At 40.5% G+C, this 24545-nt stretch overlaps 1 protein-coding gene across 6 annotated transcripts in view; it reads right to left on the bottom strand.

Moving 5' to 3' along the window:
- The window catches only part of BCAS1 (brain enriched myelin associated protein 1), a 57091-nt gene that overhangs the window by 14325 nt on the left and 18221 nt on the right, over positions 1-24545 (bottom strand). For 4 of the 6 annotated variants that reach the window (XM_030009868.2, XM_030009869.2, XM_030009873.2 and 1 more), the window contains exons 5-10: positions 21179-21334; positions 20564-20608; positions 15653-15793; positions 12407-12442; positions 11868-12071; positions 3381-3548 (exon numbers count right to left, since the gene is read on the bottom strand). In XM_030009868.2, the coding sequence (XP_029865728.1) occupies positions 3381-3548; positions 11868-12071; positions 12407-12442; positions 15653-15793; positions 20564-20608; positions 21179-21334 (750 nt within the window). The remainder of the gene's footprint in view (positions 1-3380; positions 3549-11867; positions 12072-12406; positions 12443-15652; positions 15794-20563; positions 20609-21178; positions 21335-24545) is intronic. The other 2 variants (XM_030009872.2, XM_030009870.2) reach the window with 2 other exon arrangements.

Raw genomic sequence — 24545 nt, 5'->3', positions numbered from 1 at the left:
CTGTGCTTGTGCTCTCTGAGCAGAATATGTCAAAACTGAGGCACATGGAGAATAACTGACTTGCCTGTCTGAGGCTCACAATAGACTAAGTGGAAGTAAACTTAATTTCTGAGTCCCAGTCTTGAATCCTAAGAAGATAAGCTGCCTTTTCTTAAGCAGCTGGGTGGTTGACCTGTGTAACATAACTGTGGATGTTATCAGAATACCTTGGGGTCATCTTCTGCAGGTGGAAGAGAAACCCAGTAAACAATCATATTAATGTAAAATTAAAAGTCTATCTCTTTCAGCAGCCAGAGCAATAATCCATCTATTGCCAGAATGGAGACTAAACAATAAAGTCTATCAGTAAACAGGAGCCTGGGTTTTATCAAAGAAGTCCTGCCACATTCTTTCTCACCAACAAGCACGGGTTTGTTTCAGAGACCGTAAGTACCTGTACTTGTTAAGATCCTATCTTACAAGAATTCATGGCCCGCTCCATCTGCAACAAGGCAGGAGTTCTCCAAGAGGACCTGCTGGATGAGTCAGTGACCTGCATCACATGGATGGCACGGTTTGTACAGGCTCTGATGCCACTTCAAGGCATTTCCCACACCTCCAGGAGCCTCCTGCCCCAGTGTCACCTGTGGGAGGTGGAACACCGCAAGGTACATCTAGGCATTAGCCGAGGTTTGTCCAGATTTGCAAGTGGAAGAGGTTGAACAGATGCAACCACATGAAGACATCATTTTATCTCCAGTGCTTCGGGTAAGAGGTGCTAAGGACTAAGTTCCTCACACAGGTAGACAGCACAAGGGGATGGTCTGATATAAGGCCCTTTGCTGTGCTCCTCAAACATACATGCACGCTGTGGCCAGGGCTGCAGTGTAAACTCTCATATGTCTGAGTTAGTTTTAAATTAACTAGCATTAGTGTGAACAGCAGACTCATGACATTAGCATGAGGACTGGGGAGGCTGCAAATGGCAGCCCCCCAAAATGCGCAAATTACTCTTCTCTGAGCTCCACAGTGCCAGAATTATGCTGCTACCAGGATGCCAGCTAGCTATTGCAAAGCTGGCTTGGGAATTCCTCTACTTTATGGCTGTTGCTGTAGGATAGCTAGACCTCCAGAGAAAACTACAGTGGAAATGGACCTTCCTTACAGTGGAAATTATACCTTCCAGCACACAGTCTGCCAGTATAGCTATTCTGAGCAAAAGAACCCTATTAGACATCTCTACAGTACTCAGCTCAGCTCTCTGCCCCACAGCACTGGAGCTTCCCCCCCTTTTCCTTGTGAGAAAAATCAAGCCTGTGTTGGTCTTAAACATTTCATGCACTTTCAGCACTCACCACTAGTTCAAAAGCTTTACAGAAGCTAGTTGTTTAGCAGTGCCTTAAAATCCTTCTGTCTACCTTAGGAATCAGAAATACTGATTGACCCATTGGCATGAAGCTGTAGGGCAGCTATATAGCTCCGATTGTGCGCAACAGCGTTGCAGCGATCCAGTAGTCCAAAAGTGATTCAGAGGAAACAGCCTGGGGCATACTTCAGGGACAATAAATATATTAAAATAATCCACTATGTTTGGAAATTGATAGCCAAAAGTAGAGCAGATGAATACTAAAGGTTTCAAAAACCTGCAAAACCAGTTACACAGTTAATACAATTCAGTTTCCCATGTGGGTAGATGTTTGCCTACATACTAGTTCTGTCTTTCTAGGCCAAAAACTGGATTAAACCCCTGCTCTGATTAGAGCAGCATTACATCTACTGCTTTTAATACAGCTCTGTTTTCTTCCATGATGACTAAGATGGGTGTGGAACAGCTTTATTTTTTAATTGGTGGTATTTTTTTTGGTAGGGTGACATGATTTGAAGTCACAGTTGCCACAGACGTCAGTGTTTGATATGCATTGGTCCCGAGTCACCTTCTGCATGTCTAGTATCTCCCATGGTAACAAGCCTCTATGCAGGATGACCACAAGTCCCCTTGGATTTAGGAATAAGGTTGAGATTTTTCCAAACGGACTGGTTTCGTAAAATCTTATGTGGAATTAAAGGCATGTTGGGTGCACAATTCTTGGCTGATATTAGGAATTTTAGCTTGGATCCTCAAATACACCAGAGTGGCTATGTAGTAAAGTAACTCTGAAGAAAAAAAAAAAAAAGTAAATGCACCCATCATGGGTTGGGCTAAGGTTAACAAACAGCTGAAAATAAAAGAAACACTGATCTTTTGGAGATAAAAAATAAATCAGGATTTGGGTTGTTGGGTGTACCTTCCTTGGTCTGACTCACGAACTTTAACCTTTGACAATGTGACTGTTCACAGTTGTATGTACCAGCACATACCTGTGAGCAGACAACCTGGGCTGTTTATTACATCGTGTTATAAGAAACTACATTTTTCACATTCTAATGTATAAGCTACTCTGACACCCACACGTAGCTGTCTGAAAATAAAACAGCTTGATTAAAAATAGAAATCTTCCATACACATTTGTAAACCTTGCCAAAATAGATCAATTGCTATATAAGTCCTCAAAGGCCTGCTACAATTTTAATCAGAGAAGCGTTAGTTCTAGACTTGGATTATTTTCTTTCTTGGCCACTTTTCTAGACTCTGTTGAGGAATACTGTCTGGCTGTCATTTGTACACAAATCAGCAGGATTGCTTCATACCTATAACCACGAGCCGATACCAGCCACATTATCGCCTCAGCAGTTTCCTTCTTCCCTCCAGTCTCCTTCTGGGAAGGAGGATTAGATTCTACTTTGTGCCTTTCTTTTTTCCACCTAATGCATAACATCTTTAAAGCAGCGATTGTATCCTTTCACATACCGGTTCAGCTAACCCCCGTAAGCTGCCAAAAAAAGTTTCACTATTAAAACCAGGACTCCCTGAAGCAAGCACAGGCTGTGACAACGGTGGGCTAATAGCAGATGGTTTCCTCCAGGAGCATCTGCCCGGGTCTCGCATCACGCAGTGGAAAGTTGCCTCGGTGGCAACCCCGAATTCTGCCTCAAACCCCTTGAACTGCCCTGGGCCCCCCCCGCCCCGGCGGAGGACAAAGGGCTCCGGCGGAGCGTGGAAGCCGCAGCAGCCCCCGGGCTCTTCCCGGGCTCTTCCCGGGCTCTTCCCGGGCTCTTCCCGGCGCGGCCGCCAGAGGGAGATGCAGAACGCGAAATGCGCACGGGGGGGGGGGGGGGGGGGGGCGCGGCGCCGGGGACAAGGGGACAAGACGAGGTCACACACCCACCTCTGGAAACGGGCATAGCTTCGCTCCTGCTTTCTCACAGACATTGATTTTCCAAAGCTTTTTTCAAGAATTACCACCCCCGGCCTTGCACTGAACGCGTTGCTCTCAACTCGTGAAGCTGAGGGTCTTGCTTACCAGTTTAAAAAACTTCCTCAGGTTTGCTTTGGGGGTTTTACTCTCTTCTCTTCTAGGTTTCACTTCTGCAGCTTCTGGGCTCTTACTCTCACCTTTGTCAGGAGCCCCTGCTTCTAAAGACGCGTCCGCTTTTTCATTGCTTATGATCTCTGCTTCTTCTGATGCGTTCTGGGGTTATTTGGGGTAAATATTAAGAAAGTGGGGAAAACAAACTTAATAAGTGAGGTTTGGTTTTTTGTTTGTTTTTAAAGAGGTTACAGTCAAAGTGCTTCAGCAGTGCAGTAAGTTGGTACATCAGGAACCAATGTGGCATGAAAGCATTCTCAGCTTCACTTTATCTTGTACAGGTTTCTTCAGGAATTTGATCAATCCCAATTCAAAAAAAAGTATATAAGGTGGTGGGATTTTAAGTGCTTGTTTACATTGAAGAAATAGCCTTTCTTGAATTGCAGTACCAGTTCCCAAACAATAATTTAACTTTGATTACAATTTTAAAAGGAAATTTAAATGAAATTACATACAGTAATATGTGCCCCAAGTAGATGACGCCCAGGTAAAAGCAATAAAAATGAGAAAGATCATACCCAAGAGTTTGCACACAAAAGCAGGAATAGGATTAATTAAAACACACCATGGATATTATGAATTGTTAAAACTCTAGCACCCTTCTTAGTGAAATACAAAAGTGTAACATTGCAGGCACAGTGTTCTCAGGCTGGTCACATTTGCAACACTAGCTCCTCTTCCCAGTTGTGAAGATATAAATGACTTCTGAGGTACAAGGTAGTTAAGTAGCTCATCTATTACTTCACCCAATCCCACAGGTCACAGTCCCCCTCTTTGATAGTGTTGACCCTCATTTGAGTTCAAGAAAAGCTGCTGGGTACTCAGCAATGTTGCCTTTATAGAAGGATTTTGGGTCCCACTGAGCTTTTGTGAATTACTGGGAAGTTCCTCCTGTTATAATAGTACTTCAACCAGAGGCATGCGGTTGGTAAATTCCTCTGAAATATGGATCCCCATAAGATTTATGGGTTAATCTCCTGCATGTCTCATTCCACGGCCTTCTCAAGGCTATCCTGGGAACGCTCAATGTGTTTAACTGAACAAGACCTGTGCGGAGCAGAATACGTGAGCAGGAGGCACATTTCTGCTGTAGGAGGTGGAGGCACAGCTGGGCAGGAGGCTGAACATGCATTTCCTTAGCTGACTATTCTGCCTTCTATAAATGCCCTGGTAAATAACATTCTTCTGTGCCCTCAAGAACCACTAATTAATTCCCATCCCACTGTAACTGTGTAAAGAAGTATCTTCCCTTCTACCATAAAAAGAAGCTATTATGCTAATAACCAGGTAATTTGACCTGCAGCAAGGCCTTGATCGTTTTGCAGCCTACTGCAGAAAGGTGCAGAACATTATAAAAGCAGAATAAGGTACACCCTCAGTAGTATAACTTCAATATTGAATCAAACAGAAGCAGTTACCCTAGGTATTGGCATTTCAACACATGCTGCTGCTTAAAAATACGGCACAGTTAGAGCTGAAATGTCTTACTATGGTTACCATAGGAAACAACTGCTGTAAATAAATCTCAGAATGATATTTCACCGTTTTTACATGTACTTACAAGAACACACATGTAATTTATACTCACAGTCATTTTGACCAAATTAATTTTAGCCACATGAACACGTAAACAATTTAAAAGATAATACCAAAGATTCACCCCAGCCCCAGATCCTGACTCTGGGAGGGGTGAAAAATGGCTGCCTCCTCCAGCAGCAGCTTACAGTACTACTGTCCTTGTCTACTTTTCCAAATATCTTCAACTTGGTGATTCCCAAGTAGTATCTTTGGTTTAATAGCCTTTGATGGATTTTTTTCCTACAGAAATTTAGCTGAACATTTTCTGAGTAAATATAAATTTCTGACATCCAGCAGCATCCTGTGGCAAAGGATTCTACAGCTTAAGTATGTTTTTTTTTTTTCCAAAGTACTTCATTTTTGTTTGTCACCAGATGAAATGATTTGATACTCTACTGCTTTTATTTTGAGCAATGACTGCTCTTTCCTGTTCACCTTTTATGTTACAGTAGTCATTCTGTATGCTGCTGTCATCTTCCTTTCTGCCAACTCCTTTCTGAGCCAAAAAAAAAAATATCCTAATTTATGTAGTTCTTCATACAGAAGCCATTCAATATATTTATGCATTTTTCTCTCAGTATTATACCTTTTAGTTCCATCATATTCTTTTTGAGTTGAAGGGGACCCCACATGCAAGATGGGGACACACCATGGAGTTCTACAGCAGCATGAGAGATTTCGCTTTGTTCTTTACTCCTCTTTTGTGGAAGAAACAAATGTTTTTGGGATGGGGTAGGGGGAAGGAGAAGAATGATGAGAGAATGAATATTCCTTGTCCCCTGCTGCCTGAGATGACTGCAGCACAGCCCGCTTCCCCATGGAATTGTAGATTTAATTTATATTTATGAACATTTTGAGATAATCAATCTATAATAATTTTCATCTATATTTCTGCCTATTCACACATACATATAATCAATTCACCATCTATTTGCTTGAAGGAAATGATTCATTGCAGGAGTTGAAACAGTGGCTCAATAAAGCAGTAACCTAGCTTCTGGGAGCTCATCATTCAAAGATTACAGTTTGGGATCATATTACTGCTACGCTGCTACAGCTGCAACCCAAATGAGTTTTGTCTCTCAAGCTATGTCTATGCAAAGGCGTTAGTGTCACTACCGATAACAAATGCATCCTGGGGCGAAATGCCTAACTCTGAAAAGCACTGTCTATTTAAATAAAGAGCTAAGTAATAGTCAACTATTCAGAGAGATGGATTTGTTTAAAGTAATCAGTGACTTTTTGTACATTTCTTGATGGAAGCCATAGGAGGCTTTAGGAAAGTTTAAATCCTGTTTTAGAATAGCTTATTTTTACCTTTTTTTTTTTAAACTTAGGTATCTAATGTACATACGGTACTATTAGGCATAAAGTTGTTGCAGAAGTTACAGGTTGTTTGAGATCTTAAGGCTGCTATTAAAAGTTTTATGATAAATTTCTTGTAATCATCTCCAAGAATCCTTCTTGTAATCATCTCCAAGAATCCTTCTTGTAATCATCTCCAAGAATCCTTCTTGTATACCTATCTCCCTCTGTAAGACTGAAGTAACTAATGTTGAATATTCTTTTACGATTTTGTAATCTCAAAGATATCTCTGGAGACCTAGTCCAACCTCCTGCTCAGAGTTGCTGAGGAACTTGTCACGTTGAGCTTTTAGTATCTCCAAGGCTGGAGTTCCACAACTTCTGTGCAATCAGATCAGGGTATTTAGACACACTGGGACAAAAGGAAGCTCTAGAGACATCACAAAATCTTCTTCTCAAACAAGACTGACCAAGGTGGCAGATTCTTGGAGACTGATGACACATGACCATGATATATTGCATACTTCAGAGAGGCAGAGAATGCCTATGCATAGTGTCTCAGTAGATGGGAAAACCCCTTGCAGCAAAGAAGGTTTTCTGACATACTTTTAAGAACAGTTTTTCATTTTTGTTCCTGTTTCCCCTAAGAAGCTAGAACAAAAATTTCCATTTGTGCATTCAAGAGAATCACCAAGGTGTTTCTGGCAGGAATTGAAAGTGTAATAGGAAGAGCCTGACAAAGATGAAATCAATGAACTTTGAATGATGTTACATTAACCTAAACTGTTCTCTAGAGCAACGGGTTCAATTTCTTTACTTCACCTGGGAGAAAACCAAAAGTTATATCAAGTTTTGTGGCTAGTTTTGGGAAGAAACTGCAATTTGTATAGAAGAATAATTTGCAAACAGCCCAGCTCTATGAGCTTCACAATGCTTTGATGCATAAATGCTCTCATAGAAGTACTCTCCTTATACCTATAAATTGCATCAACTGAGGCTGCTGGATTCACAGGTCCAAATTCTGCCTCTGGTTTCCTTAGACACCAATTGTAATAAATTCAACCTAAGTCAGCAGCTATTTTTGTTATGCACCACAGAGACAGAAGTGCTGTTGGGTTATTTATTTTTCTTTTTTTAAAGGCACTCTGCCAAGCTTAAAAAACATTTCAAGATACATTTATTTGAAGTAAGATGAGGGCCATCCTTTGTTCTTCCTATTACAGAGCTACCTTTGTTTTCTTTTTCAAAATAAAATTTTATCTTCGCAAGTTGTGTTTTATAAGAGTATTTTACTAGACTCTTTATTTCACTATGTTTGGGAAGCATTCTTCCACTTCTTAAATGACAGTGTCCCTGATTCTGTTTTAGTAATAAGCTTACTTAAAACCGTTGTGGTGGGAAGTTTGTGTCTGCTCATTGAGCCATCTTCTGGTTCTTACAAAACCTCCTATTGTTTTGGGGAACTATTACTACACTGTTTTCTCATCTAGGTTCGTGACCATACAAATTGTTGCCTTATAAGAGTCTAACTTATTCTGTGACCTGGGTAACTTTGATAGGAATTTTCCTTTTGCTTGCTGCATCTTTCCTCAAAATTGAGGTAAACACTGTACCCTGCTTTGATCTTGTGCTAGAGTCTGAACTGGCACTCTCCACTGCATTTCATTAGACTGCAGGAACAGGTTTTCTGTTTTTCCTGGGTCATACCTTCTTTATGAAGCAGCTTTTCTTTTATCTTAACAATATATATGAAAGATGACCTTTTGCTCAAGAAATTTCCACTTAAAAGCAGTCATGCTTGAGATCTGTTCCTGCCGCTCACTCGCAGGCTCACGGGCAGGAAGCAGGGAGGATTAGAGAGACTTTAATCCACCTTCCTGCCCTCCTTTGCCAACGCGAAGACGACAGAGGTTGCTGGAGTTAAGGTAGCTCAGCTTTAGCCACCAACACGCTCTCGGACCTCCACCCTGAAGCCCCCCGTGACCTGCCGCTGCTGCCTGAAGGCGCCGCTCAGCAGATCTTGAGCTGTAACAGCTCAGACTATTAACCAATTAGTACTAACCACTGTCAGCTTATGATTAAACCACACTGGGCTGTAAACAGCCCAGGAGTGTGGTTCTGCCTCGCAAGTCCTGTTGGTTTTATTTGCTGGGTTGAGGAGGTGAAGGCCCCTCTCTGCCGTAAGGACAGCAGCTATACCAGTAGTCAGGTTGTGAAATGGCCCCCAAAAGCCCATTGCTTATTGCCCTCCTCACTCCCTCAGGCAGGGGCAATTCTCTTTCCAGTTCCTTCAACCATTTACCCAGCAAAAAAAGGCCAGAATCTCCTTCTCTCCTGCCTGATAGGTGGTATATTCCAGGATGGGAGCAGGTAAACTACTGCAGGAACTCAGTAAGTCCTGGGTAACTTTATCTCGCACGCTCCACCCAAATATTTACCTTTGCTTTCCTATGGCAGGGTATGACTGCAGGCTCAGCAATAAAAGGTGTTATTCTGCTTCACTTAATATCTAACCAGTTTGCTGTCTGTATTATAGTGCATAAATACACCTCAGTAAAAAGGGCACGATTTTTCTGCGTTTGTATGGCAACAGAATTGCAACAGCTTAAAATTCTAGTTTTTAAAAAGTATATCTGCTTTTAAAGATAATTCACAGAGCAGTCTAAATAGTCCTTCAATAACTTTCCTCCATCACTTACTGGCATGCTTTAGTCAGATATAAGTGAAGCATCATGTTTCTCTGCCCCTGATCAGAGATCTACAAGGTCTTGAAACCAGGTTTCCAACACAAATATGTGAAATTACTAACTGTAATTTTCTATTACTATTCCTTAGTATTTGAAAGAAAAAAAACAACACCAAAAACCAAAAAACCACGTTAGCATGACAAACATTTGAGTAACAGTTATGAAAATTCTTCTGCAGACTGATCAGGAAATGGGGCAAATACAGTCAAAATGGTTTCTATCTGAGGACTTGAATAAGAATTTTTTTTTTTCTTTTTCTTTTACATATTTATTCATCTGTAGTCAGAGCAGCAGCATTAACTGCAATGTGTTGACAGGCACTTCATTAGCTTTACTTTGAAGTGAAAGCTCATCAGAAGATAGATATTTAAGAGACTGCCTGGAAAGAGAGAAGCTAGATCTGAATCCTGGATCTATTGAGTGTTGTGGTTGCTATTTGTTAGTTCAAAAGAAAAACTACACATGACTCTGAATTACACACCTATTTGAAACAGTTGCTAGCTTCGATTCTCTATCCTAGCAAAAGGGCAGTACATTAAGTGTGCCAGAAAGATAAAATCGCTGCAGAAAAAAAAAGACAGAATCTTCAAACCAAGCTGAGTTTGAGGCTAACCTGTTAGTCTAAGGACTTTTTTTTTTTTACATCTATCCTCATTTTTTTTAGCTTCAAGCTGACTGGGTCACCAGGGTCTTTCATCAAAGGAAATATAATATTATTCTCTGTCAAGAAAGTCCAGTAAAGCAACATCAGCCTTTTATAGGTAAGGATTCAATGCTGAAGCATGCAGGTTTATTTTTTGGGGTTTTTTTGTTGTTGTTGTTGCTGTTGGGTTTTTTTTGTTGTTTGGTTTTTAAATTCTTAGGACCAAATTTAGTCCTCTGCTGCAGAAATTTACTCCAGAAAACCTGCAAAAACATTTGGTCTCAGCACAATTCCAGACCCAAGAAGATCTAAATAAGCAGAAGGGGGCTCATTTTACAAAGTTCAGATTTCACACACTACTGTAGTTCAGTGCATTTGCATAAATGATTTAACTAGTCCTTAAGATTTTTTGTAGGAACCAAAACCTGCTCAGAGTTGTAGAAAGTTCTCTACAGCACTTTCCATTCACTGACATAAGCAGCTAATGATGATGTAGAATAAGTTAAACCCAGCATTATGAACAAACAGAAGTAAAAGACAATTTTGGTACAAGATTTATACCCCTGAGATGTTTGAGATCCCAGGACTTCACATGAAGATTATTGTAAGGTTAAAGAAACACAGGGTATGTACCTAGACCTAGTTTAGTCTAGCTATAATATGAGATATGGGGAGCTGGTGTGCACTGGGGGCAGAACCTACATTATGCAGAGCAGTAAAATATCTATAACTATATTAGCTTGGGTTAATCTTTCAAAACAAGGTTTTGAAGTCTTACCAAAACCTTATCAGATTTTTTTTTTTTAAACCAACCATCACCACCAGTTTCTCCTCCACAGAAGTGATTTCCACTATTTTTCTGTGAGAAAATGTTCCTTTCTTACATGCTTTTTCCTTTTCAAACATAAAAGACCTTGTTACTTCATTATGAAATTACTGAACTTAAGATTTATTACTCAGTTTTACACTGAAACTGCATGCGACCATCTGCTAGGCGGCCTTTTTTTTCTTATTTCATCTTCATGTTCAGCATACACCTTGCTTCCCATCTCTGTTTTCAAATAAGCCAGACTACTCAGAGAAGGTTTCTGTAGCAGTAATAACTATATAAAAAAACCTCCCTCTCCCTCTTCTTCACAACTTTCCTCTCATTCTAAGTACCTGATTTGCCCAGTTCCACAGGAAATTAAGTCCCAAGTAACAAGCTTGTTTCAAGCTTAGATTGTTTTCAAGCGTGTTTACTCTGTAAATATCTAAACACCTTTTTTTTGGTGTAGGTAACATACCCAAACTCTATCTCCAGTATCACTGCCCAGCAGGGAAAGTACAGCTCAAGAAGCTGCAGGGCTAGCTGCTCAGGCAGCATCTGTGTGTTTGGAAGCAGTTAATTTCTGGGATTTGAACTTGAACAGAAGCCCAGGAAAGCAGTTATTCAACATACAGTGATTCAGTAAAGTTTAATAGAGCTCTTCTCTTAAACAGAACGAGAAAAGAATAAACCTTCAGCTTATAAACCATAAGGACCGTGGAAACAGGAACCATGTTTTCAAAGTTAGTCCTAATTTTAGTTAAAACCATTATTTAACAGAGGAAAAATGTGTCTTCCCAAGCAATCGACCTCAATCCCCAAACTTAATGACTGATCCACTCTGGTATGCAACTTTTTCTATTGAGTAAGAATAGACCCACCAGATTCCAGGTTTTCAGATGTTTAGAACTAAAGCAAACAGTTCTCATAAAAACTAAATGTTTTTTTATAGCTATGTCTCTATTAATGATATCATTTCATAAAGAATGCTATAATGTCTGTGGGATCTTTAACAAATACGTTGAATTGACAGACAACAATGTTCCTTCTTCCATAATATCACTTAAATACTACAGACAAGTTTAAAAGACTATGTTCTATAAGATTCTTCTGCAGGAGTCTAACTGCCATTATTAGCCATGTGCATACGTGACCGCCCAAAGCTCACGTATGCATTTGTACGTGTGTATATCCCTCATGCTCCTTGTGCATTTAGCACGTGGGATATGCTCAACTTTGCAGATTTGACTGCTTTACTATAACTCTATGCTTAGCAATAACTCTAGACGCTGCGTGAAAATGGAGCCGTGGGATGGGCCAGCTCCGAAATCCAGACATACCTTTTTCCAAAAGAGCTTGCTCAGTGGCATAGGAGTGGATGATGCTTTCTCCTTCGTCACCTCTTTGGGGGCTTCACTGGCCGCTGCCTGCTGTTGGGCTGCAGGCTCGGCGACTTTTATATTCTGCTTAGTTGTCTGCGGCTCTTGAGAGGAAGGGACGTTTTTGTCTGATTTTACAGAGGTAACAGGCTGCTGTTCAGTGCTCTAGAAAGAAACGTGAACACATAAGGCTATTGGAAACTTGTGGAGGATGAGATACTCGCCGCACGTTCAGGCATCACCTGGTACAAGAGGTAAGCGCACAGCGGACCGCCGCTGCCCAGGACACGCAAGGTGCAGCTTATGAGTTGCACGCCTGTCCTTTCAAATGAAGTAACGTCTTGAATAGAGGAAGCAAATTGCATAGCAACCCACCCTTCATAACAGAGATGATTAATTGATAAAGAAATTAAACCACTCTTTGAGACTGAAAATGACAGCAAGAATAATTACCCTTTGACTGCATTATTCATACAGATAACTTGAATCATCCTACTCACTTTGGTATTAGTTGTCTGTTGGGTCTCTTTTGCAGCCTGAAGGGAAACAAAACACAAAGACAAGTCTGTCTCCGGCAATGTCAGTGCTCACAGTTACACAGTTCAGGAATTGTCTGTGTCACAAATTATTTTATTTTTAGTGAATGTTTGTGAAAGTCCTGGCTCCTGCAACCATGGAAACTGATCTCTGGCAGAGGCGAGGCTGCCTGAAGGGACTGCCAGCTCACATCCTTCTACCTGCAGCAGCATTGCAGCCTTGTGTTGAATTGCTTTGTGCTCATGCTGCTGTGCTTGCAGTCCTCAACTTGTTCTTTAAAGATATGTGTATTTACAGATGCATCCCCAGTTTCTTCAGGTAAGGCATTACACAGGGCTTTAAGATACTAGCAGAGATTTTTCTGAGCTGGGTCTGCATGTGCACCTTCCAGTGCACACTTACAAGCCAGAGCTAGGTCTTTTCCACTGGGGCAGTTGCATACCAGTCAGGGACGTGCTAAAATCACCTCCAAAGCAGGAAGCTTTGCTTTCTGGGATACAAAACATAGGCAGATGACTGCCTGGAAATGAAGGGCACAGAACAGCAGTGGCTTTATAACTTAGAATCAGGAGTTGCAGCTCTACAAAGAGAAGCTCTGCAGGTGCTGGAGGTTGGTTTAGTCCATCCACTCACGCTTCGGTGCATTAGGTGGGATTTACTCTGATGATTTTTTTTTTTTTTTTTTTTAAACAAAACTCACAGCAATGGTTCTCCTGGTTTCATCAAAATACACAAAGCCAGGAGGGATCCAGTTTGTTAAACTCCTTCCTGGCCAGTGATATATACCAGTATCTATTGACCCTAACATCCAGCATAGCTTGCGCTGAAGACAAGTATCTGAGCTGTACAAAAAGAGGAGCAGCAAGCCACAAACTCAGGTGAATGTGAGCCCAGCACCCCTGGGTTTAGGCAGCCCACCACAAGCTGTGCAGATTTCTTGAAAGAATAAGTGAGAGATATTTTGCAGGAGCCAAGAACTTTTTTGTGGTTAGCTCTAATGAACAAGATCCAGAGCAAGTGGTAAGTAGTAGTGTAATGTCACAAGCTGGCTTCAGTACTAAAGCTGAAAATAAGTGATTAACCCTTCTCTTCCAAGTAAAAATTCCATAAATCAGTACAGTTATACTGCAAAACTGGCATGCAATGCAAGGCAAATACATATGAATGGGAATAAAAGGACAGACAGGGACCCAACTGTTAAATGCCATCCAAACTCAGTCTTTGAGGTCAAATGGCTAAATCACATCGCATCAGCCTATGTTATGGATTTATATTAGCATGCACGTTGCTATTTGAAAACAACATTCACAAGGTGCCTTAAAGTTAGTATTCATGTAAACACAGGACACCAAAAAACAATGTTTCTGTTAACCTAATAGTCAATTTATTCTTAACTAAGGTACAGAGAAGTGAATTTTAGAAGACTTGCAGAGAAAGAACTTTCAGAGGAGACAGTGAAGTGCTTAAAATTAAATATGAATACATATATTAAAATGATAATTTCAAATAAAGGGATTCATTACCTATTCATCTAGTTGACACATCACACTAAGGCATTTCAAGTGAAATGAGATAAACCAAACTTTTTTTTTTTTTTTTTTTACTAGAGGTGATGACTTCAGGGCTTTCCTGTCACATCAGTGCTCTGATTTGAATTTCCACTTTCAATCAGCCTTACAAACAAACTGTTGGCACCATTTTAATCCACCTCCTTTATTCTTAATATGTCATAAGTGATACCTCAGTTATTGCTTCTGTATTTTGTATGTGGAAAGAAAGCTGTGAAAATAAACTTAGAAGCAAGAAAAAAACTATTTAAAAAATAACGACATTTTATAAGACAGATTTTATTACTGTAAAAATTTAAAAGTTTAGTGCTGTTGTGTTTCTTCAAGATAACTGCTTACATTCCAGACCAAAAGTCTTTAAAATTCTATAAAATAGCCTAATCAAAACCAATCATCTCTCCCAACAACTCATTGCAAGATTTTGAATTGTTAGAGAAGAGGCTTAGCACCTTAAAAAAATGCTAGCTATGTTTTTTACCAGGAAGCCCTAATTCCTTATGAATAAGTAACTCATATTTTAATTGTATTAAATATAAAAACTATTAGCTATCAAGGTAGTATATACTAGATGAGATCTTAACTTTAAGCTGTTGGCAAAAACTGTAAGCTTAAAGCCATTGGGAAGGTTATTATTCCTTCAGTAATATGCAGATGACAGTTTTATCTCAAAAATGAGATAGTGGAAAGAATGTTTTTGTTTTAAAAATATCTTAAAGACCTCCCTTTGCCTTGTGCCCTTGATTATAAAGCCCCCTACTCACCAGAAATTCCATGTGGGTGTTCTGAGTGAGCATTAATATTTAATTACTTTCCTCCCCCAGTGGAAGGGTCTCTGCTTCTGCATTCTTTGGGCTAAAAAGCTAAAATTCTCTGCTTTCCTGCCACAGAACATCATGGCAGATTATCTTCAGAGAATGCAGTAATGCCCAAATATGGACCTTGAAATTAAAAGTTTTCAGTGATTTTTTTTTTTTTAAGATAAAAGATAATCCCCTCTGAAACAACCATTTGCACAAAAAGTGTGCATTTTGAACAACTTTAAAGTATCCTTGAAAAGCAGACTTTTTCCCCTCCAAACTACACATAGAATTCAATCAACAATGACTTCTTTTCTGTGTTCAGTAAAAAGTAACTATTTCTGAAGTAAATTCCATGTTCCAACCTTCTCTGTGCCATATCAGATGACCCACTTCACCAAACCACCAATTTTAACCACATGACAGTGCATATTAAGGCAATGTGGATCATAAAGCCTTAACTGTAGTTGGCCTGAGCTCTTGAACACGTCCTACAACTGCAGGCGCTGTTCATATCTGCATAATTCATTGCTTGTCTGTACCTTTTATTTTATTTTAAGTGGCCAGGGAAGTTTAGTCAGTGTTAGTAACTGGGAAGCACATAGCGGGGAAGGTTAGAGGCATTTTCAGAATCCTGAATTCACAGATGGTATAATGAGAGAAACATTGCACATGAAGATTGTTTTCATAATGCATGGCACAGAAAGGCTCACACCAGTAGTTTTCAGAGCACTGCACAGCTGGCCAGATGCTGATTTCAGTTACCAATTAAATAACTTCACTCTGTGACAGGAGCCATCTGTTACTGCTCAGGGTTCTGCTCTTGCTAGAGTTTCATACAGACCTTATGCCTAAAGAGTTTACTAAATGTACTGTGTCCTAGCTTGGGACTCTCTGCCTTCTTTTTCTTGGCTCCTTTAGTTTGGGATTCTGCCGCTGTCTTCGGAGCAGGTTGCCCACCATGGCCTTTTTCCGCTTTCGATCCCTTTTGTACAACAGCATTTGAAGTTCAGTACTTATTGCAAAGTTCTTACTTGGTTCATGAAAGACATTAAAACACTCATACATGTAGTATTAAAACCAAACATTTCCTTTTTGCCCTGGACAACAAACTGTTTTCTTCTGAGTGATCACTCAGTTCTCCTTAGTCTTTCTTTCACACGAGTAGTGAAATAAATATGAAAGCTAGGGAAATCAAGTTGACTCAAAATTACACCACAATTTGCCCCCTAAAATATTCATTAAATTGAGACCCAAATCCCACAAAGACTGAGACTTCTGTATTTTAAATTCAAGTAATAAACTGAATTTGGGATTTATAATTTTAATAGGCAGATATATAAATCTTTAAAAATACCTTCTTTTTTTTATTGCAGTATTGTAGGGACTTTAAAATGTTTTGCATAATGCATTATTTAGGAAAAGGGCAGTATGAATATTAATAATATATGCTACATGAAATATTTCAAGTTTGCACCAATGTTTGTGAAACGAGTTAGAAATGAAAGTATCAGAAAAATAGCAATGATAGACTGATACTAAAAGTGTTGAATAAGCGCTGCTTCCTTTTCATTCTATTCTAAATATCTGCAGGACGCAGTTTTGGAAATCATTGCCCACTGGTGTTAGGGAGTGGATCTCTAAAAAACTAGGTGGCACATCAAAAAAGCCACTACAAAGGGCTATAAAATAAAGAAATATTGATACATGTCTATATGGGAAAAAAAAGCATTATCAGGCTGTTTTTCAAAAGTGGTAGCAGACTACCTGCACCTCAATGCAGACTAAATTACCCTGCACAGGGTAGAAGTGGGCCTGTTCAAATACATGACTTGTAGAAAAGTCTTGGAAAAAATTAAGTAACATTTGCTAAAGTGTTCCATTTAACTTTTCACAGCATTGGGAAAAAAAAATATTTTTTAAATCATAACTCAAGCACCTTCTCAAAACTTCACTCTTCAATCACCGTTGTCCTCCCCCTACCCCCTCTCCCCCCCAGTCTTCTACACAACCCTCTGGATTTATCAGTGCAGGAAAAAACCTTAAGTTCTCACGTTATGAACAAGAGGGTTTGTTGTGTGTTGGTTTTTTTTTTTTCCTTCCTTCCCCACCATTTTCATCTTTGCAGTAATAAAAAAAGGAGGGGAGACAAAACCAGAAGTATCTAAGGTTGCTTAACTGAGCTTCAACTTACAAACAAGTTAACACAAGAGTCTGTTCTGCAGTAACTGCACTGTACATATGCCTACAACATATGACTAATCACAAATAATATGGGGTAGCATTCTTCACTCTTCAGTGTCTCTCAGCGTCAGGTTTAAAGCAGTAAGATGCCTTTGATTACCTAGTACAAAGGAGGATGTAGTATTTTTCACTTACTACTTGCTAGTATCCTGGACTTCATTCTGATCTCCCTTTGGCAGTTTATTTCTCGATTTAATTAAGAAACAGGCCAGTGAAGAAATACAAATTTTAAAAGTTATTTCAGTGACAAATGACTCAAGTGTTCACCCTTCAGGTAATTAACTTGTCCCTTTGCAAGCTTCATTCTGGTTTCTTTTACATTTGAACAAGGGAAAAATAAAAGCTTTCAACAAGTAAAAAGCTTTAAAATGACTTGACAAGAATTTCCAGTAACTATGGAAGCATGAAGAGACCCAAACTCCAAAGAAACAATCAGCCTACAGTATTTACAGTGTGAAGTATCAAGCACTGTGGTTGACTGTGGTTGACCACAACTAACAGGGTGGGAGGACAGGTCCGGAGTGCAGAATGTAACACACACCAGCATCTGAAGTTGAGATCTTGGTCTCAAGATCGTTTCATTCGGTGCAGTTACATGCTTCCTATAAAGTGCTTTGTACTAGGAAGAGGCTGTGGCCAGTTGCATCAAAATTGGCCATTTTTCCCTGCAGTACTCTGTACCATTCTTAGTATTCCCAAACATACAGTGATGCGGGAACAAGTCAGGATCTGCTACAGAAGGCTCACATAGGTGGTCTGGGGCAGATCAGATCTGAATGCCATGTCGGTTAGTATAAACTTGCAAAGGATCAATTAATCCAAGGAAATATGACTCAACTCATATCAAACTCCTGCATTCACACAGATGAAATGACAATCGTTAAGGGTGCGCCCAGGCTGCTGAAAGCATACCTGTCTTTAGCCAGCTGATTAGAGCCAGCGGCATCGCTGATGACAGCGCGTTGCTACAAAAAACCAGAGTTCAGCTTCGCGGATGCCACACACCTCTGCGTTTCAGCAGGAGGGAGCATGCTGCCGCGCTCTGCAAAGCTGAAGCGGGCTGCGGCTGTCTCAGATTTACAAGAAAGCTTGTCTGTCCTCTTAGCCGTGGCAGAGCTCTGCTAAGAAACACTGGGAACGTACCAGCCCCCGTGTGATAAAACACAGCTCCTCCCTGCAAAGGGGGTGCGTGAGCAGCCAAAATGAAAGCACCACCAAGACTCAAAGGCACAGAGGTCCCAGCACCAGCCAAAGCACGTGAAAGCCCCACAGCGCTCAGGAGAGGCTCAGGCTGCACAAAGGGGAAAGCCTCACTCAAGAACACATCTTCACCACTTAGACAGAAGTTATTTCTCAGGGGAAAAGTGACCATTATTTCATTATACACATCAGCTAAAAAATCTGCAGTTTTCTATATGACAGTTAATAAATTAACCTTTTTAGCATTTTTCCTTGAATATAGTGAAAATGTCATTCTTTGTATTGGGAAGATAGTGAGCGTAAAGGAGTTCTTTGTAAAAAACAACCCCCATTTAACCTCTACATAATGGAGTTCGCATATCCTGCTAGTCATCTGGATTTGTTTACCCTCACAGGTGTGATAGCAAACCAAACCCAAACAGCATATTTGTTTCCAAATTACAGTACACCCGCACCTGTTATAGAAGCACATGGGTGCACTTGCTAAAGTCAAGTATGCAAACGGGACTGAACAACTGGATTTTTCAGAAGTTGTTGAAAGAGCTACAAGTCTCACTGAAACAGCGCAATTTGATAACTACCTTACCTGGATATCTTGGAAGACCTTAGCCCTGGTTGACAATTTCCAGAATTATTGAGCTATAATTGGGGAGTGATGTGTATCCCCCATGTACTCACCAAGCTTTCTGGAAAGACTGACTTCGTTTTAGGACCAGGCTATATAAAAAAATTGAATGTGACAAAAAGGGTAGAAAATAGGATAGAAAACAAAAATGTTGATGCCTATAGTAATTTTGGCTACCTAATAGTTGCATGGAAAGACTATTTCTTTTTTAGGGTTTTATTCCTTATGTGTTAATTCAATTTTATCACAGGCATTGCAAGGAAACCTTTAGTTCTTATAGTCATAACAATGTGTAAGGATATTTAATGTGGAAGTTCCCAGTTATGCAGTCAGTAACATGCCTGTAAGCCACTGAAACACTAGAAGGTAGAAGGCAGCTTAATATGAATTGTCTCACTTCTGCTTCTGTTGAAACTATTGCAAGTTTTGGTACTAACAGAAGAGGAAAAAAGGGGAAAGAAGAAGTCTTTAAACACCTATATTTTTCCATTTCAGAAGATTGTTTTCAACTTAAAATTTTTACAGTTCAGTTTTTCCACAATTTTTTTTACAAGTTTGTTAAATACATTGGATCAATCTGAGATTTTCAATACCTCTAATAGCAAAAGAAAGCTATAATAATGAAGCTTTTCTGAACTCACATATAAAGGACCATCACTGCTCATGGACTCTAAAAACAAGTTTCCTCTTGCCAGTGGAATCTAAGAACAAATTGTTTGTAAAGAGGAAAGCAAGAGGCCACATCTGCCTGTTACATGGAGGAGCGTTTCTCTGGTTCTGTACCTGTCCAGACAATACAGATTTCAGGAACATCACACACACTGGTAGCCTGATGCACTGTATTAGAACAGCTTGAGTGTTCAATTCTCCACACTTAAACCCCCTGATCCTCATCTCTGCATGTAAAGGGAAGAATCCTGAGCGGTCGGGGAAGGACAGTTCTCCCTGCAAGTCCCACTCCTGCTCGACCAGCTCCATCACCTTCCCGAGGTTTCAGCTGCTGCATGCGAACAGCCCGTCAGCCGTGACCACTCCATACAGGGGTGCTTCACCCAGAAAAGTGCCAGAGAGGAAACGCTGGGTTCTCCTTCTGCTTTTTATTGATTTCAGTGGGAAGCTGACCCTTGCCCATCCTTCTGCACCCCAAGGGGGGACCCAGCAGTAGCTGTGGATGCACTGCAGGGCAGGAGGGTGGGAGCAGGCTCCTGCCCACCCAGCCACAGAGCTGCCACAGGCAGGGGGTCCTCACATGTCCCCCCCACCAGGACATGGCAGCTCCAGCAGGTGTGAAGAGAGATAAGGTAGACACGCATATACGCAACTGGAAATGAAAAGCCAGCAGCTTTACACAGGCCTATGAGCCAATGGTGTTTTCTGCGGACTCAGGAGGATTCCACTGCAGGGACATGTAATTTTAGATCAAGGACAAGTCAGAGTAACAACCAAAAGCGCTACCAGGTCATCATCAACCTTGCAGAAAATGCTACAGTTCAGATCTTCATTGTAACATATGATATGAAGAATTGCACTGTTTATGCTCACCTTCCTTTCAAATTTATTCAGGGGAAAAATATTTTAAATTACTTCAAATGATAATATCAACAGGGGAAAAGGCAACACAATGAAGAGGAAATAACTAGGTCAAAAACATCTAGTGACCAGTGACAGAAGGAGGAATCTGCCTACCTTGTCTTCAGAATCACTTTTGGCTTCAGCTTTACTTGGGGAAACCTTAAATGTATTTGAGAAAAACAAACAGTCACACTGAACTCAGTCTTTCAAAAGGTCTGAAAGATCATATGTTTGAAACTAGCAGTTTTTTCTAGCACAAAGGTGAAAGAAGTACAAATATTGGTTTCCCACCCATATGGGAAAATTTTATATTATAAATGTTTCTTGAGAACATGTTAAAGTCAATGGCTAAAATGAAAAATACCTGGACCAAAGATATATTATTTAAGCTTATACATCCAATTAACCATAAAGGTGAGCTTTTAGAGCTATTACAACATAAATTTTCATCATACGAAAAACCCTTAAGACAGCTTAATACCTCCACGTCTACAAGTATCTATGCAGAAAAGGAAGTTTCCAGAGTAAGTCATCATCACTTGGTCATAACTGCACTGTACCTACACATCTATCACTCTCAAGTCATTCTCTAAGGCATCTGTTTGGCTTCATTACTTCTCAGTGCCCTTGACAGCAAACATGTTACATTTAACTCAACACGTCCACGTGGGATTCTTATAAGCAACTTACAGCATAGCCTAAAGATGAAAAGGAAAGGCAAAAGCTTACCAGTGTTTTAAGGAAACTCATGACGGAGTTATCTACTGCAGCAGCTGCTTGGGGGTTGTCTGGTTTTACCTCTGCTTTTTCAGGTTGCTCAGCAGCGAGACCACTGACACCTGCCGAGTCCTGCCGTAGGTCTTTTTGGTTGCAGTCATGTATCTCCTAAAAGAAAAAGGGTAGGGGGGTCGAGGGCAGAGTTTCCTCAGTCCTAGCTTGCTTAATTTCCAGTGGAATGCAAAAGTAACATTTGTGACTTGCATTATGTTGCTCCGAGAGTCACAACCCTAATTCCAACCATACTTCTCCAGCCTACGTATTCAGAACAATCGAGCATTTATACATCTCTCTCCCCTCTTTTCTAATATATTCAGCATTTGCTGTTGGTTGGAGGAACATTGTTCTCAGCTACCAAGTATAACAAACACAAGTAAAGTTGCACACGGCATCCCAAACAACACTGCTTTTCTCTTTTCAAGGCTGAACTTGTGAATAGGAACAAACGCTGAGATTTTGGCCTTTGGTGGCTCAGTGTCTGATTGTACCATACAAAGATTGCTTCCGATATTCTGTATTCTGCAATTCCAGAAATAATTTTTATCTGGCAAACACAAACATGGTACAGATTAAAAGAAGGAAAAAAGCAACAACCCAAAGTAGTTCTTCCGAGCCAGATGGAGCTGCCTCCTCTCTTCCTGGAATTACAGTTCCCAGAGCCCAAAAATAGTTTTCCAGTGCTCACTCACAAGTGTGTAATATTACAAGTTATTCAGTTTCTGTTTAGGTACCTAAACAAAGGTCTGTTTTTAAAAAAACTCTTCTTGGGCCAGTTTTGGAGAGCTTGGCACCCTTTTACACTGAATTTGCCTGCCATCCTGACCCCTTTTGCCTTGAGCCTGCACAGGTAAAGCCAACACAAATGTTGTGTAGGAGGGAGCAGCTTGAGACAAGTCCTCATGTCCCATTCAGCACTTCCTTTTGTAATATTTAAGAGTACTACATCTGGCTAGTAATGTCTGAGTCTGTTACCAATAATCCTCCTCCCTTTTGTCTGTCTACATTGTAAGTAGAGGGATGGATCTGTCAATTATTATTAAAGGAAATTGTGCCTAGCATGATGGTGGCCTCGACTTTGATAGGGGATTTGAGACATTATTGAACAGACAATCATAGCAGTGCCATCAGTCTTCAGCAGAAGTTATCATCCCCAACTATTTAGACAGCAGTACACATCTGGTCACTTAGGAAGCAGTGACTAGAGAAACAGTTGTCAGGATACTAGATGCTCAGATTACTCCAGAGGAAAAATCAGGACAAGAAATAAAACCGATGAGCCTGTCCAGGTGTCTCCAGTAAACAGCTTCTTTGAATCACTGCTCTCAAAGACTGCACAGAGGTCTAAGCAATACCAACAGTTTCTTCCTAAGCTGCCAGTTAGACATAGTTGTTCAATGCCATTTTTACTCAGAAAAGTTAAAATAAAATTGTACTCTTGAGAACCTTTCCCTGTACTGGGCAATTAAAAAAAAAATCACAATATTTGTATAGGACATACGTTTCTGTAGGTCACTAAAGGAAGGAGTAGACTAAAGATGCATAAACTTTTAAAACTTCAGAGGGCTAATTTGGCATCAGGAAAGTTGAGCATGGAGTGGCCAGTCTCCACGCAGCATTTAAAGAATTAAAATATGCAAGGTTTTACTTGCAAGAACAGACTTCTAATTCTCCACCCACTGTTTTCCAAGTTTACCCAGGAAGAAACACAGCACAGTAGTTCAGAGTGCTTCAACAGGCTATTTAGAAATTTCTTACAAGGGTCTAACACACCACTTTGTCCAGCTGCCAGTTACAGGCCAGAGTGGCTCCAAGAACAATGTGTCCCATGCAGAACATGCGTGGCCACGCCAGCTTCGGCAGCCCTGCTTCCAGGGATGCCATCTAAAGAGCTCTCGTCATATGAAAAATGCTGGCTCTATTTCAGATATTAAATGGGCAACAAAGGCATGAGGCAAGAGACTAAAGAAGCAGGAGGCAGAAGGTATGTTGCTAAACAAAACTAGCTTCATAACTGAAGTACCTGATGCTATCAAACAAAAATAAGCAAACGAGTTTTTACCCACACAAGCCCAAGCTCTGGTGTTGGGCTGCACTCTGCTTAGGAGGAAGGGATCTTTTCACCAAGGACTGTAGCAAACAGCTGCTACCAGCAGCAGATACCAGCTGGGACAACTGCAAAGGTGACAGGTACCACCACCGGCAGCACCGGCTGTTCCAGGTTATCTCCCTGCTAAAGCCACACTTTGCCTTGCAGAAGCGAAAGCTATTGCAGACTGTACAGAGCTTGAGGCACGACACCGTCCAAAAATCCCTGAACTCCAACTCGCAGAGCACAAACGGGCCCCGTAATGACCCACTACTGCACGAGGAGCCCTACGCCAGGATTCCCAAGGCAAGGCTGCCATTAGCTACCGAGATAAAACTCAAATCTGGACTTTGAGAGGTGCTGTGATCCATCTTGTGCTTTTGCAGGAATACTGCTGTAGGAAGGAGCACAGACTCAGGCCATCAGCATATAAATCAGGGAGAGATAATGTGGAGTCCTACAATATCACATTTTCAGAGCAAGAGTCGAATAACCACAAAAACCTCTGCAGCGGCTCACTGCATAATATGCTGCACAAAGCCCCAGAGGCAAATAATGAACGAAAACTCTAGAAATAAGAGAAGAAAGTCAGCATTGGAAGTTAACAGATACTACGTAAATGTGCAATTCATTTCTTTGAGGAGCCAAATTTAGAGGTGATAAACACCTTAAATACTTACACTGTAGTTTCAGCTCAGTCATTAGAAAAACATATCAAAAGAATGTATTCCTGCCAGCACTTTTGTTTGTATGAATCATGGCTCAGTGAAACATTTCAGGCATATAATTTATCTTTTCTTTGGCTTACATAGTAAATGCTTCATGAATTCATGAATTCTGTCCTTGTTTTAATTATGCTGTGTTCTGAATGTAGTTTTGTAGACCACAAAAATAAAGAGTGGTTCACCAAACACAGAATGTTTGTGCAGCTCTTAAGCTACAACTGTGGAGCCTCTCTCTTACTTACCAGCAATGCTGTTTGTTTTGTGTTGGCACTCAATTCAGGGAAACTTTGCTTTGCTTTTAGCTTTTACAGATACTACAAGTCATAATCCAAAAAAAAAAAAATAAAATAGAAACCGTTGGCAGCAATATCTGGATTTTTAGTACGGTTATTTGGTAACAGTTTGTAGTTACTACAGTAACAGCAATTAAATTAGACTTGGTCATTCTTGCATCCCACATGAGAACTAGCAACTTTAGAGGGATCAGAAGGCAACTGTGCTGCAAGGC

The sequence above is a fragment of the Aquila chrysaetos genome, chromosome 3 (genome assembly GCF_900496995.4).
Source record: "Aquila chrysaetos chrysaetos chromosome 3, bAquChr1.4, whole genome shotgun sequence".
In the NCBI taxonomy this organism is placed as follows: Eukaryota; Metazoa; Chordata; class Aves; order Accipitriformes; family Accipitridae; genus Aquila; species Aquila chrysaetos.
Note: the sequence above shows the minus strand (reverse complement) of the source record. Positions and strands in the feature narration are given on the sequence as shown.